Source organism: Lonchura striata, chromosome 2 (genome assembly GCF_050655825.1).
Source record: "Lonchura striata isolate lonStrDom1 chromosome 2, ASM5065582v1, whole genome shotgun sequence".
Classification (NCBI taxonomy): Eukaryota; Metazoa; Chordata; class Aves; order Passeriformes; family Estrildidae; genus Lonchura; species Lonchura striata.
The window spans coordinates 156,736,604-156,753,193 of NC_140704.1; the positions used below are offsets into that span (position 1 = coordinate 156,736,604).

Below are 16,590 nucleotides of genomic sequence, written 5' to 3' on the forward strand. Positions count from 1 at the left end.
TCAGGAGCCAAAAGCTTTATTTAAAAATAGCTCTCTGTACAGGGGGCTCCGGGTGGGAATTTCGGGAACGGATCCCGTTTCCCACCAGGAAGCAGCGGAGGGGATGGGGGGTGGAGGGGTGGGAATGGATCCCGGATCTCGGGAAGCGGCTCCGTCGGATCCCAGCCCAAATTCCGGCCGTTTTCCCGATTTTTTTGTCCCCGTGTCTGGGAAGGCGCCGGCGTTCCCGAGGGTGAAGGTGCAGGAAGACTTTTCCCATGGATTGGGATCCCTCGGGGTATTGCTGAGCGGAGCCGGGAATTCCGGGAATTCCGGGATTCAGAGGAGGTGATTGAGGTGGCCCAGGGTCCCAGAGCTGGGAATTCCCGGGAATTCCGGGAATTCCGGGATTCAGAGGAGGTGATTGAGGTGGCCCAGGGTCCCAGAGCTGGGAATTCCCGGGAATTCCGGGAATTCCGGGATTCAGAGGAGGTGATTGAGGTGGCCCAGGGTCCCAGAGCTGGGAATTCCCGGGAATTCCGGGAATTCCGGGATTCAGAGGAGGTGATTGAGGTGGCCCAGGGTCTTGGAGCTGGGAATTCCAGGAATTTCGGGAATTCCGGGATTCAGAGGATGCGGACGAGGCGTCCCATGGTCTTGGAGCTGGGAATTCCAGGAATTTCGGGAATTTCGGGAATTCCGGGATTCAGAGGATGCGGACGAGGCGTCCCATGGTCTTGGAGCTGGGAATTCCAGGAATTTCGGGAATTCCGGGATTCAGAGGATGCGGACGAGGCGTCCCATGGTCTTGGAGCTGGGAATTCCAGGAATTTCGGGAATTCCGGGATTCAGAGGATGCGGACGAGGCGTCCCATGGTCTTGGAGCTGGGAATTCCAGGAATTTCGGGAATTCCGGGATTCAGAGGATGCGGACGAGGCGTCCCATGGTCTCGGCCGCCTTGATCCGCACGGTCGGAGCCGGATCCTTCAGCAGCAGCTGCAGGGCTGGAACGGCACAGCCGGGTCGGCATCGGGATCGGGATCGGGATCGGGATTGGGATCGGGATTGGGATCAGGATCAGGATCAGGATCGGGATCAGGATTGGAGTGGGGTCGGGATCAGGATTGGGATCGGGATCAGGATGGGGATGGGGATCAGGATCAGGATCGGGATCAGGATCGGGATCAGGATCAGGATCAGGATCGGGATCCGGATCAGGATCAGGATCGGGATCAGGATCGGGATCCGGATCAGGATCGGGATCGGGATCGGGATCCGGATCAGGATCGGGATCGGGATCAGGATCAGGATCGGGATCAGGATCAGGATCGGGATCGGGATCAGGATCGGGATCAGGATCGGGGTCAGGATCAGGATCGGGATCAGGGTCAGGATCAGGATCGGGATTGGGATCGGGATCAGGATCGGGATCAGGATTGGTGTGGGGTCAGGATCGGGATCAGGATCGGGATCGGGATCAGGATCAGGATCGGGATCGGGATCAGGATCAGGATCGGGATCAGGATCGGGATCAGGATCGGGATCGGGATCAGGATCAGGATCAGGGTCAGGATCGGGATCAGGATCGGGATCAGGATCAGGATCGGGATCAGGGTCAGGATCAGGATCAGGATCAGGATCAGGATCAGGATCGGGATCGGGATCAGGATCGGGATCGGGATCAGGGTCAGGATTGGAGTGGGGTCAGGATCAGGATCGGGATCGGGATCAGGATCGGGATCGGGATCGGGATCGGGATCAGGATCAGGATCGGGATCAGGATCGGGATCAGGATCGGGATCAGGATCGGGATCAGGATCAGGGTCAGGATCAGGATCGGGATCGGGATCAGGATCGGGATCAGGGTCAGGATCAGGATCAGGATCGGGATCGGGATCAGGATCAGGATCGGGATCAGGATCGGGATCAGGATCGGGATCAGGATCAGGATCGGGATCAGGATCGGGATCAGGATCAGGATCGGGATCAGGGTCAGGATCAGGATCGGGATCGGGATCAGGATCAGGATCAGGATCAGGATCAGGATCAGGATCAGGATCAGGATCGGGATCAGGATCGGGGTCAGGATCAGGATCGGGATCAGGGTCAGGATCAGGATCGGGATCGGGATCGGGATCGGGATCAGGATCGGGATCAGGATTGGTGTGGGGTCAGGATCGGGATCAGGATCGGGATCGGGATCAGGATCAGGATCGGGATCGGGATCAGGATCAGGATCGGGATCAGGATCGGGATCAGGATCGGGATCAGGGTCAGGATCAGGATCAGGATCAGGATCAGGATCAGGATCGGGATCAGGATCGGGATCGGGATCAGGATCAGGATCAGGGTCAGGATTGGGATTGGGATCAGGATCAGGATCAGGATCAGGATCAGGATCAGGATCAGGATTGGGATCGGGATCAGGATCAGGATCAGGATCGGGATCGGGATCAGGATCGGGATCAGGATCCCCTGGCCCAGGACACGGCACTGGAAATTCCGGGAATTCCCAGGGATTCCCACCATTTTCCCGTGGCATTCCCAATATTCCCATGGCGTTCCCAGCGGATTCCTGCTTTATTCCCATCGCATTCCCACTTTTTTCCCACTGGAATTCCGCTGCATCCCGCTGGATCAATTCCCAGCTCCAGGAGCCGCTCCAGGATTTGGGAACGGGAAAATCCCGTGGGATCCATTCCCAGTCCCAGCCCGGATTCCCAGGAAATTCCCAGTCCTGACAGATTTGCCGGATCCGGGGCAATTTTTATGGATTGTTTTCCCAAAAAAATGAGGATTTCATTCCTATCATTATCCAGGATTTCAGGACTGACAGGGAAAGATTCCGGTGGGAGAAAAGTGGGATAAAAAGGGAGGAAAATTCGGGATTTTCCCAGCTCGGCTCCTTCTTTCTCCCTGTTTGTCCCAGGATTTTTTTTTTTTTTTTTTTTCCAGTGGGAAGAGGAAAATTTTGAATGGAATGAAATTTAAATGAAAAGCTCGGGATGAGCCAAAAAAACCAAAAATAAAGGCTTGGGATGATCCCAAAATATTCAAATAAAAGACACAGACTCATCCCAAAAAAATCTAAAATTACGGAATATTCACGATGATCCCAAATAAATCAAAAGTGAAGGCTCGGGACGATCCTAAAAACCCTAAAATTACAGGTGCGGGATGATCCCAAAAAATTAAAATTAAATGTTTGTGATGATCCCAAAAAACCCTAAAAAGAAAAGAAAAGGCTGGGGATGATCCCAGAAAAATTGAAAGGAGAAGTTTGGGATGATCCCAGAAAAATTGAAAGAAGTTTGGGATGATCCCAGAAAAATTGAAAGGAGAAGTTTGGGATGATCCCAGAAAAATTGAAAGAAGTTTGGGATGATCCCAAAAAGCCTAAAATTAAAAGGAAAGGTTCAGGATGATCCCAAAAAACTGAAAAGTAAAAGCTTGGGATGATCCCAAGAAATGACAATTTGGGAATTCGGGGCTGGATTGGGAAGGAATCCCCCGGGATTTTCCCGGCCAAACCGCTCCCAGCCCCCGTTCCCAAACCCTGGAGCGGCTCCCGGGAGCCGGGATCGCATCCAGGGAATTTTTTCCCGTTTTTTCCCTTTTTTTATCCCCCGTTCCTGGGGATTCTCCCTCACTCCCGTGGGGATCGGAGCCCAGAAATGCCCCGAATTCCGGGCGGGAATTCCGGGCGGGAATTCCGGGTGGGAATTGCGGCTGCCCCTTTGTCCCGGGCCCTGGAGCGGAGGGAAAAGCGCTTTTCCCTTTTTCGGAGCCGCTGCGGCTGCCTTGGAAAGGTCGGGAATTTTCCGGGCCCGGCTCCAGGGATGAGCTCAGCCGAGAGGAAAAATTCCCTGAAATCCAAGAGGTGACCTCAGCCCGCGGCCGCGCCCGGGAGCCGCAATTCCCAAAATCCCAAAGGAGCCATTCCGCCCTGAAAAGGGGATTTTAAATCCAAAAATGGGATTTTTTACTCCAAAAATGGGATTTTTTTACTCCAAAAATGGGATTTTTAACTCTAAAAATAGGGGTTTTTTTACTCTAAAAATGGGATTTTTTACTCTAAAAATGGGTGGTTTTTCCCTAAAAATGGGATTTTTTTCCCTAAAAATGGGTGTTTTTTCCCTAAAAATGGGAAATTTTTACCCTAAAAATGGGTTTTTTTCCCTAAAAATGGGTGGTTTTTCCCTAAAAATGGGAAATTTTTACCCTAAAAATGGGGTGTTTTTCCCTAAAAATGGGTGGTTTTTCCCTAAAAATGGGAAATTTTTACCCTAAAAATGGGGTTTTTTTCCCTAAAAATGGGATTTTTTTCCCTAAAAATGGGATTTTTTACTCTAAAAATGAGTGGTTTTTCCCTAAAAATGGGAAATTTTTACCCTAAAAATGGGGTTTTTTTCCCTAAAAATGGATTTTTTTTCTCCCTTAAAATGGGATTTTTTTCTCCCTAAAAATGGGATTTTTTTTACCCTAAAAATGAGGAATTTTGGCCTGAAAAATGGGATTTTTTACTCTAAAAAATGGGTTTTTTTTCCCCTAAAAATGGGATATTTTTTCCCTAAAAATGGGGGCTTTTTTCTCCCTAAAAATGGGATTTTTTTTCTCCCTAAAAATGGGATTTTTTTCTCCCTAAAAATGGGATTTTTTTTACCCTAAAAATGAGGAATTTTGGCCTGAAAAATGGGATTTTTTACTCTAAAAAATGGGGTTTTTTTCCCCTAAAAATGGGATATTTTTTCCCTAAAAATGGGGGCTTTTTTCTCCCTAAAAATGGGATTTTTTTTCTCCCTAAAAATGGGATTTTTTTCTCCCTAAAAATGGGATTCTTTTTACCCTAAAAATGAGGAATTTTGGCCTGAAAAATGGGATTTTTTACTCTAAAAAATGGGGTTTTTTTCCCTAAAAATGGGATTTTTTTTTTACCCAAAAAATGAGGAATTATTGCTTGAAAAATGAGAATTTTTTTTCCTCTAAGAATGAGGAATTATGTCTTGAAAAATGAGATTTTTTTTCCCTAAAAATGGGATTTTTTCCCTAAAAATGGGATTTTTTTCCCTAAAAATCTTGCATTTTGGCATGAAAAATTGGATCTTTTTTCCTTAAAAATGGGATTTTTTTCACCCTAAAAAAGAGGTATTTTGGCTAGAAAAATGGGATATTCTTTTTCCCTAAAAATGGTATTTTTTTCCTCTAAAAATGAGGAATTATGGCTTGAAAAATGGGATTTTTTCCCCTAAGAAATGGGATTTTTTTCCCAAAAAATGGGATTTTTTTAGCCTAAAGAGAAGAATTATGGCTTGAAAAATGGGGTATTTTTTCCTGAAAATGGGAATTTTTTTTCCTTAAAAATTGTATTGTTTTCCCTAAAAATGAGACTTTTTCCCTAAAAATGGGATTTTTTCCCCCCAAAAATGGGATTTTCTTACCCTAAAAATTAGGATTTTTGGCCTGAAAGCCAGGATTTTTTTTCCCTTAAAAATGGGATTGTTTCCCCTAAAAATGGGAATTTTTTTTTCCCTAAAAATGATGAGTTTTGGCATGAAAAATGGGATTTTTTCCCCTAAAAAATGGGATTTTTTTTCCTAAAAAATGAGGAATTCTGGCCTGAAAAATGGGATTTTTTCCCTAAAAATGGGATATTTTTTTACCCTAAAAATGGGATTTTTTCCCCTAAAAATGAGGAATGAGGGGTTTGCCCAAAAATTGAAGTTTAGGCCTTACAAAAAGTAGATTTTTTTTTCCCCCCTAAAAATGGGGGATTTTCCAAAAAAATGAAAAAGTTTCGATCTAACAATGGGATTATTCCCCTTAAAAATGAGGCATTCGGCCCTAAAAAATGTGGGATTCTCCCAAAAGAGAAAAGTCTAGACCTAAAAAATGGAATTTTGCCCCAAAAAATGATGAATTTGGCCCTATAAAATGGGATTCTTTTCCCTAAAAAATGGGGAATTAATTCTAAAAATGTGAGAATTCCACCTGAATTTTGGGAAGTTTAGTGAAGGCAGTGCAGATCCTGTAAAATGTAGATTTCCCTAAAAATGCAAATTTTTTTCCCGAAAAATGAAGAATTTGCCCTAAAAATGCGCGATGTTCCTCCAAATTGAAGTTACGATTCGAAAAATGGGATTTTTTTTCCCCTTAAAATTATGAATTTGGCCCTAAAAATACGTGATTTTCCTAAAAATGAAAGTTTAGAATCTAAAAAAATGAAATTTTGCCCTAAAAATTGAAGTTTAGATCCTAAAAATGGGAAATTTGCCCCAAAAAGATGAGATTTTCCCCCCAAAAAATTGAAGTTTTGACCCTACAAAATGCAGGGGGGTTTTGCCTAAAAATGGGATTTTCTTCCCTAAAAATGAGGAATTTGGCCCTAAAAATGCAGGATTTTCCCCAGAATTGAAGTTCAGATCCTACAAACTGTAATTTTTTTTTTTTTTTCTTAAAAATTGGGAATTCCCAAAAAAGCAACGATTTTGGGGAATTCTCACTCACCGGAGATGAGCTGGTCCAGGTCCAGCTGCTGGCCTTGCTCCTCGTCCACGTGGAGCACCAGGAACCCTGGAGGGAATTTCGGGATCAGGGATGGGGAATGTTCCCCAAAATCCCCAAAATTCTCCCCAAAAAAATCCCCATCAAAACAGCCCAAAACCCAACAAAAAACCCTCAAAACCCCCCAGGGCCGATGTCACCTCCTGGTGACAAAAGCCACCACTGGGACAAGGTGACAGGAGCTGAGGCCACCTGGGGACAACTTTGGGGTCACCAGGGACCCCAAAACCTTCAAAATTACCCCAAAAATCATCAAAAATCACCCCAAAACCTTCAAAATTCCCTCAAAAATCACCCGAAACAACAAAACCCCACCAAAAATCCCTTGGGGACCTCCAGGGCCGATGTCACCTCCCAGTGACAAAAGCCACCACTGTGGTGACCTCCAGAGGTGACAGGAGGTCACCAGGGACCCCAAAATCCCCCCAAAACGCCCTAAAACCACCCAAAATCACCCAAAATCACCCAAAAACCCTTGGGGACCTCCAGGGCTGATGTCACCTCCTGGTGACAAAAGCCACCACTGGGACCACAAGGGGGGCCAAGACCTGAGTCCACCTGGGAACAACTTTGGGGTCACCAGGGACCCCAAAATCCCCCCAAAATGCCCTAAAACCACCCAAAATCACCCAAAATCACCCAAAATCCCTTGGGGACCTCCAGGGCCGATGTCATCGCCCGGTGACAAAAGCCACCACTGTGGTGACCTCCAGAGGTGACAGGAGGTCACCAGGGACCCCAGAATCCCCCCAAAATGCCCTAAAACCACCCAAAACCACCCAAAAACCCTTTGGGACCTCCAGGGCCGATGTCACCTCCCGGTGACAAAAGCCACCACTGGGACACCAAGCAGGGACAGAACCTGAGTCCACCTGGGGACAACTTTGGGGTCACCAGGGACCCCGAAACCTTCTGAATGACCCCCAAAACCACCCAAAACCACCCAAAACCACCCAAAACCACCCAAAAACCCTTGGGGGCCTCCAGGGCCGATGTCACCTCCCGCTGACAAAAGCCACCACTGTGGTGACCTCAAGAGGTGACAGGACCTGGGGACAAGACTGGGGTCACCAGGGACCCCAGAACCTTCTGAGTGACCCCCAGAACCAGCCAGGAGCAGCCCCAAAGGCCTCGGGGACCCCGCGGTGGCTGGTGGCCCCGGTGACAAAGGCCACCGCGGGGTCCCCGTCCCTCACCGAGCGACATGGCCGCCGCCGCCCGCAGCTCCTGCCAGGGGCTCCGGAAGTAGAAGAGGTTGGTGGAGATGAGGCGGCCCAGCAGCTCCGGGCGGCTGCGCATCTGCGGGGACAGCGGGGACGTTCTTGGGGACATGGGGACACTGGGGACACTGGGGGGACATTGGGGGGACATTGGGGACATTGGGGACACTGGGGGGATTGGGGGGATTGGGGACATTGGGGACATTGGGGACATTGGGGGGACATTGGGGACATTGGGGACATTGGGGACATCAATGGGGACATTGGGGGGACATTGGGGACATTGGGGGACATTGGGGGGACATTGGGGGGACATTGGGGGGACATTGGGGACATTGGGGACATTGGGGGGACATTGGGGACATTGGGGGGACATTGGGGGGACATTGGGGGGACATTGGGGGGACATTGGGGACATTGGGGACATTGGGGGGACATTGGGGGACATTGGGGGGACATTGGGGGACATTGGGGACATTGGGGACATTGGGGGGACATTGGGATATGGGACACTGGGACACTCTGGACATGCAAGGAAATAGGAGAACCCAGAATCCCCATGGTGTCCCAATGTCCCAATATCCCAATGTCCCAATGTCCCAACGATGTCCCAATATCCTGATATCCCAACATCCCAAAATCCCGATATCCCCAAATCCCAAAATCCCAACATCCCAAAATCCCGACGACATCCTGGTGACGTCCCACCAGGAACTTGCAGACGTCGTTGGTGAACTCCCCGTAGTGCAGCGCCCGCACATCCCAAATTCCCAACATCCCAAATTCCCAACATCCCAACACCCCAACATCCCAAATTCCCAATGTCCCAACATCCCAACATCCCAAATTCCCAACATCCCAAATTCCCAACATCCCAAAATCCCGGCGACGTTCCACCAGGAACTTGCAGACGTCGTTGGTGAACTCCCCGTAGTGCAGTGCCCGCACATCCCCAATATCCCAATATCCCAACATCCCAACATCCCAACATCCCAAATTCCCAACATCCCAAAATCCCAACATCCCAACATCCCACATTCCCAACATCCCAAATTCCCAACATCCCAATATCCCAAATTCCCAATATCCCAAAATCCCAACATCCCAACACCCCAACATCCCAAATTCCCAAATTCCCAACATCCCAAAATCCCGGCGATGTCCCACCAGGAACTTGCAGACGTCGTTGGTGAACTCCCCGTAGTGCAGCACCCGCTCTTCCCGCAGGTGATTCCCGAACATTTCCCGGAGCTGCTCGCAGCCCAGGCCGGGCCCGCACATCCGCAGCGCGAACTTGCACGCCTGGAAAAGCGGGAACGCCGGCGATCCGGGACGGGGATCCCCCGAAACGCCGGGAACGCCGGGAATTCCCGGGAATCCCACCTTGACCACGCCGGGCTGCGGGTCCTGCAGGTGCAGCAGCAGCGGCGCCAGCCCGTTGAGGATCTGCTCCGAGAAAACTTCGGAATCGGCGCGGCCGGAGCGGGACAGGTTCCCGAAGAGGATGATGGACGAGCGCCGGAGCTCCGCGTGTTCCTGGGAAAACCGGGAAAACGGGAATCACGGCAGGGAAATCCCACGGATCCCACTCCGGGATCCCAAAATCCCCGTCCTGTCATCCCAAAATCTCCGTCCTCTGATCCCACCGTTCCCATCTCGTGATGAGATCCTGTTCCCTGATCCCAAAATTCCCATCCTGGATCCCAAAATTCCCATCCCGTGATGGAGATTCCCGTCCCCTGATCCCAAAATTCCCATCCTGGGATCCCAAAATTCCCATCCCGTGATCGAGATTCCCGTCCCCTGATCCCAAAATTCCCATCCTGGATCCCAAAATTCCCATCCTGTGATCGAGATTCCCGTCCTCTGATCCCAAAATTCCCGCCCTGAGATCCCAAAATTCCCGTCCCGTGATCGAGATCCCGTCCCCTGATCCCAAAATTCCCATCCTGGATCCCAAAATTCCCATCCCATGATTGAGATCCCATCCTCTGATCCCAAAATTCCCACCCTGGGATCCCAAAATTCCCATCTCGTGATTGAGATCCCGTCCTCTGATTCCCAAAATTCCCATCCTGTCATCCCAAAATCCTCATCCCATGATCGAAATCCTGTCCCCTGATCCCAAAATTCCCACCCTGGGATCCCAAAATTCCCATCCTGTGATCCCAAAAGTCTTGTCCAGTGAATGAGATCCCATCCTCTGATACCAAAATTCCCATCCTGGGATCCCAAAATCCCCATCCTGTGCTCCCCATCCTGTGATCCCAAAATCCCCATCCTGTGATTGAGATCCCGTCCTCTGATCCCAAAATTCCCATCCCGGATCCCAGAATCCCCATCCTGTGATCCTACTGTTCCTATCCCATTTTTCCCACCATTCCTATCCTACTTTTCCCACGCTCATCCCATTTTTTCCAACATCTCCATCCTGTTTTTCCCACCACCCATCACAACCTTGTTGTCCTCCAAGCCTGGGGCCAATCCCAATGGGAAAAACCCAATGGACCAATCCCAATGGGACAATTTTAGTGGGACAATTCCAATGGGAAAATCCCAATGGGCCGATCCCAACGAGACAATTCCAATGGGAAAAATCCCAATGGGCCGATCCCAATGGGCCAATCCCAATGGAAAAATCTCAGTGGGACAATCCAAATGAAAAAATCCCAATGCGACAATCCCAATGAACCAATCCAAATGAACCAATCCCAATGGACCAATCCAAATGGGCCAATCCCAGTGGGAAAATCCCAGTGGGACAATCCCAATGGGCCAATCCCAATGAACCAATCGCAATGGACCAATCCCAATGGACCAATCCCAATGGGCCAATCCCAGTGGGACAATCCCAATGAACCAATCCAAATGGACCAATCCCAATGGGCCAATCCCAGTGGGACAATCCCAATGGAAAAATCCCAATGGGCCAATCCCAGTGGGAAAATCCTAGTGGGACAATCCCAATGGGCCAATCCCAATGGGCCAATCCCAATGGGACAATTCCAGTGGGACAACTCCAGTGGGAAAATCCCAATGAACCAATCCAAATGAACCAATCCCAATGGGCCAATCCCAATGGACCAATCCCAATGGGCCAATCCCAGTGGGAAATTCCCAATGGGCCAATCCCGGTGGGGAAATCCCAATGAGCCAATCCCAATGGACCAATCCCAGTGGACCAATCCCAATGGGCCAATCCCAGTGGGACAATCCCAATGGGAAAAGCCCAATCGACCAATCCCAGTGGGAGGCTCAGCCCAGCCCAGGAGCGCGGATGAGGATCCAGGAGAAATCCCAGCCCGGGGGAGAAATGTGGGATGGGAAACCCCCGGAGCCGGGCCCAAAGCACGGCCCAAGCCCACTCCCGGCTCCGGGCATTCCGGGCCGGCTCCTCACGCTGTCGAAGAAGGGCCGGATGCGGATGGCGATGTGGAGCAGCATGGATCGCACGTCCCGCTCCTCCAGGTGATCCAGGATTTTGGAGAGGCCGGACATGGCCTCCAGCGCCAGCAGATCCTTGGGATCGTCCTTGTCGTCCATGCCGTGGAGCATGGAGGCCAGCAGCTGCGCGCCGTGCCGCCGGGTCTGCCGGGAAAAGCGGGATCACGGCCGGGAAAAGCGGGATCGCGGCCGGGAAAAGCGGGATCGCGGCCGGGAAAAGCGGGATACGGAGCCCAGGAGGGCTCATCCCAGAGAAAAGCGGGATCGAGGGGATCCGGGGGGAGTTTGGGATCTGCTCCCAGGGAAAAAGGGATGGGGAAAGAGGGAATGGCCCCAGGTTGGGATTTTTGGGAATATTCCCCTGGAATTGAGGGCAAACAGGGATTTGGTGGGTCCGTGGTTGGGATGGGAATGGGATTGGGATGGGATTGGGAATGGGAATGGGGGAATTCCCGGGAGCAGCTGAGGGATCTGTGGGGGCTCATCCCGGAGAAAAGCGGGATTGAGGGGATCCGGGGGGATCCAGGGCGGGATCTGCTCCATGGGAACAGGGACAGGACCCGGGGAATGGCCTCGGGTTGGGATTTTTGGGAATATTCCTCTGGAAAGGGCTGGAATTCCAGGATCTGGGGCCTCGGGAAGCAGGGCAGGGGCTGAGGCTGAGGATTCCCGGGAGAAGCTGATCCCAGCTGGAATTCCTGCGACTCCGGGAAATGTTCCCGGGATTTCCTGGAAAACGGGGCTGGGGAGGACACCCCTGCTGGGAAAGGCTCCGGCACCTCCCAGGATTCCCGGGAATGGCTCCGGAAAATCAGGATTTTTTAGGATTCAGAACCTCCCGGTGCATCCCAATCCCCGGAGCTCCCTCCCCATCCCAAAAAACCTCATCCCGATGTTCTGGAGGCAATTCCAACCCTCCCCTGTGGAAGTGTGAATCCATTCCCCGTGTCCCGCCCTTCCGGGCTCCCTCGGAATCCCAAATCCCAAATAATCCCCGGAGCTGCTCCCACCTTTTCCGGGGATCCCGAGGCCACGTTCCCGAGCCCCCGGAGCGCCAGGACCCGGACCAGGAGGCAGGAATCCTTCTCCAGAGCCGTCAGCGCGTCCAGGATCGGCTCCAGCAGGACCAGGTCCGTCACCACCTTGTGGCTGAGCAGCTGGAGAAGGGAAAAAAATCCGGGATACGCCGGGAAAAACCCCCCGGATCGATGAGCGGGGGGCTGGAATTCCCGGGAAGAGCCGCGGTTCCAAAACTCTGGGATAATCCCCAGGAAAACCCAGCCCAGGGCAGGATTTCGGGGTCTTGGAATGGTTTGGAGGCAGGATTGGGAAAAGTTGGGAATTTTTGGGAAGATTTGGGCTCCAGAGAGACACTCTGGGTCTGGAATTTTCCCTCATCCTGCGGATCTGCCGGAATTCTCTTCTGCCCCTCAGCTCCGGCTGGAATTTGAAACGTTCCAAGATTCAAACACGCTCCGGATTCTGGGATGGGCTCTAGGAGCAGCAGGAATTTGGGATGGGGCTTGGGTGGAGGATGGATGGATGGATCCATGGAGAGATCCATGGATGGATGGATCCATGGATGGATGGATGGATGGATGATGGATGGATGGATGGATGATGGATGGATGAATGGATGGATGGATCCATTGATGGATGATGGGTGGATGGGTGGGTGGATTCATGGATGGATGGATCCATAGATAGATCCATGGATGGATGGATGGATGGATGATGGATGGATGGATGGATGGATGGATGGATGATGGATGGATGGATGATGGATGATGGATGGATGGATCCATGGATGGATTCATGGATGGATGGATGGATCCATGGATGGATGGATCCATGGATGGATTCATGGATGGATGGATGGATGGATGGATGATGGATGGATGGATAATGGATGGATGGATGGACGGATGGATCCATGGATGGACAGATGGATCCATGGATGGACGGATGGATGGATGGATCCATGGATGGACGGATGGATCCATGGATGGATGATGGATGGATGGATCCATGGATGGACGGATGGATCCATGGATGGACGGATGGATTCATGGATGGACGGATGGATTCATGGATGGACGGATGGATTCATGGATGGATCCATGGATGGATGGATGGATTAATGGATGGATCCATGGATGGATTCATGGATGGATCCATGGATGGATGGATCCATGGATGGACGGATGGATTCATGGATGGATCCATGGATGGATGGATGGATTAATGGATGGATAGATGGATGGATAGATGGATGGATCCATGGATGGATGGATGGATTAATGGATGGATCCATGGATGGATCCATGGTGGACGGATGGATGGACGGAGGGCCGAGCAGCCGGACGTTCCCGCATTTCCCGCTCACCTCGGCCAGGAAGGCGCTGCTGGTCACCCTCTGGCATTCCAAGGCGCTTCCCAGCACCGGGATGAGGCTCCGGACGATCGGCGGCAGCCGGGGCCCGCAGAGCCGAGCCATGGCCCTGCGTGGGAACAGCGCTCGGAATCCCGGGAATCCCGGGAATCCCGGAATCCCTGTCCCCGGGCGGGACAACACCCAGCACGGAAAACCGGGACGGACCCCCAGGGAAGGATCTGGGGCACCCCGGACGCCCCATCCCGCTTTTCTTTGGGATGAGCTGCCCAAAAGTTGGATAATCCCAATCCCAACCCGGCCGTCATTCCCGGATGTTTTGGGATGGGGTCGTGGCGATTTCCCAGGAATGACGGGATGGGATGCAGCAGGATACTCCGGGAATTCCAGGGATGCAGCAGGAAAAGGGAGTTTTCCATGGGGATATCTGGGAGGGGACCTTTTCCATGGGATCCCATGGAAGTGGGGCAGGAATGGGGAGGGAATGAGCCCGGCCACGGGAACGATGGGAAACGTGGGATGGGTGGGGAATTGTGGGATCGGAGACACCGGGAATTCCACAATGGGATCGGAGACACTGGAATTCCACAGTGGGATTGGAAACATCGGGAATTCCACACTGGGATTGGAGACATCAGGAATTCCACACTGGGACTGGAGACATCGGGAATTCCACACTGGGACTGGAGACATTGGGAATTCCGCAGTGGGATTGGAAACATTGGGAATTCTGCAGTGGGATTGGAGACATCGGGAATTCCGCAGTGGGACTGGCAACACTGGGAATTCTACACTGGGACTGGAGACATCAGGAATTCCACAATGGGATTGGAAACATCGGGAATTCCACAGTGGGATTGGAAACATCGGGAATTCCGCAGTGGGATTGGAAACATCGGGAATTCCACACTGGGACTGGCAACACTGGGAATTCCACACTGGGATTGGAAACATCGGGAATTCCACACTGGGACTGGAGACATTGGGAATTCCACACTGGGACTAGCATCACTGGGAATTCCACACTGGGATTGGAAACATCGGGAATTCCACACTGGGATTGGAGACATCGGGAATTCCACAATGGGATTGGAGACATCGGGAATTCCACAGTGGGATTGGCAACACTGGGAATTCCATACTGGGATTGGAGACATTGGGAATTCCACACTGGGACTGGAGACATTGGGAATTCCGCAGTGGGATTGGAAACATCGGGAATTCCACACTGGGACTGGAGACATCGGGAATTCCACACTGGGATTGGCAACACTGGGAATTCCATACTGGGATTGGAGACATTGGGAATTCCACACTGGGACTGGAGACATCGGGAATTCCACACTGGGATTGGCAACACTGGAATTCCACACTGGGATTGGAGACATCAGGAATTCCACACTGGGACTAGCATCACTGGGAATTCCACACTGGGATTGGAAACATCGGGAATTCCACAATGGGATTGGAGACACTGGAATTCCACAGTGGGATCGGAGACACTGGAATTCCACAGTGGGATTGGAAACATCGGGAATTCCACAATGGGATTGGAGACATCGGGAATTCCACACTGGGATTGGAGACATCGGGAATTCCACACTGGGATTGGAGACATCGGGAATTCCACACTGGGATTGGAAACATCAGGAATTCCATACTAGGATCGGAGACACCGGGAATTCCACACTGGGATTGGAAACATCAGGAATTCCACACTGGGATTGGAAACATCGGGAATTCCACAGTGGGATTGGAGACATTGGGAATTCCACACTGGGATTGGAGACACCGGGAATCCCATTTTGGGATCAGACACACCGGGAATCCCATTTTGGGATGGATGACACCGGGAATTCCATTTTGGGATGGATGACACCGGGAATTCTATACTGGGATCCGGAACACAGGAATTCCACAGCGGTACCAACTTCCAGCTCCGGCTGCATCCCCCCCTCCACATTCCCGGGAACAAATTGATCCCACCCCACCCCAAAAGCCCGGAATTCCCCGGGAGGCGCCCCCGGAATTCCCTACCCGGCCAGGAGGGCGATTCCGTCGTGGTGCCGCTCGGGAATTTCCATCAGCTCCCAGCCCCCGGCGTTTCCCACATCCCGGACGACGTCGTCGTTCCCGGTCCGAGCCAGAATCGCCTTCAGCGTCTGCACGGCACAGCTGGAAAATTCGGGATCGGGATTGGGATCGGGATGGGGATTGGGCTCAAGATTGGGCCTGGGATTGGATCCGGGATTGGATTCAGATTCAGTTTGGGATTGGGTGTGTGGATTCGGGATTGGATCTGGGATTAGAATTGGATCTGGGGTTGGATTTGGGATTGGAATTGGGTTTGCTATTGGATTTGGGATTGGATCTGGGGTTGGAATTGGGATTGGAATTGGATCTGGGATTGGGTTTGCTATTGGATTTGGGATTGGATCTGGGGTTGGATTTGGGATTGGAATTGGATCTGGGATTGGGTTTGCTATTGGATTTGGGATTGGATCTGGGGTTGGATTTGGGATTGGAATTGGATCTGGGATTGGGTTTGCTATTGGATTTGGGATTGGATCTGGGGTTGGATTTGGGATTGGAATTGGGTTTGCTATTGGATTTGGGATTGGATCTGGGGTTGGATTTGGGATTGGAATTGGGTTTGCTATTGGATTTGGGATTGGATCTGGGGTTGGATCTGGGATTGGGTTTTGGACTGGATTTGGGATTGGATCTGGAATTGGATTCTGAATGAGTTTAGGATCTGGGACTGGGTTTGGGATTGGCTTCAGGATTGGATTTGGGTTGGATTTGGGTTTGGGTTTGGATTTGGGATTGGTTTCAGGATTGGATTTGGGATTAGATTTGAGATTGGGATTGGATTTGGGTTGGATCCAGGATTGGATTTGGGACTGGATTTGGGATTGGATCTGGGATTGGATTGGGGACTGGATTCTGGATTTGGGATTGGATTTGGGATTGGATCTGGGGTGGATTTGGAA

At 51.3% G+C, this 16,590-nt stretch overlaps 1 protein-coding gene across 5 annotated transcripts in view; it reads right to left on the reverse strand.

Annotated features, from left to right (window-relative positions):
- Window positions 1-16,590, reverse strand: part of MROH1 (maestro heat like repeat family member 1) — a 77,231-nt gene continuing 60,641 nt past the window's right edge. For all 5 annotated transcript variants that reach the window (XM_085572749.1, XM_085572747.1, XM_085572746.1 and 2 more), the window contains 9 exons: window positions 15,635-15,772; window positions 13,592-13,706; window positions 12,216-12,362; window positions 11,161-11,349; window positions 9,145-9,297; window positions 8,929-9,063; window positions 7,738-7,840; window positions 6,485-6,550; window positions 1-984 (listed from right to left, as the gene is read on the reverse strand). In XM_085572749.1, the coding sequence (XP_085428875.1) occupies window positions 899-984; window positions 6,485-6,550; window positions 7,738-7,840; window positions 8,929-9,063; window positions 9,145-9,297; window positions 11,161-11,349; window positions 12,216-12,362; window positions 13,592-13,706; window positions 15,635-15,772 (1,132 nt within the window). In that variant the 3' untranslated portion in view covers window positions 1-898. The remainder of the gene's footprint in view (window positions 985-6,484; window positions 6,551-7,737; window positions 7,841-8,928; window positions 9,064-9,144; window positions 9,298-11,160; window positions 11,350-12,215; window positions 12,363-13,591; window positions 13,707-15,634; window positions 15,773-16,590) is intronic.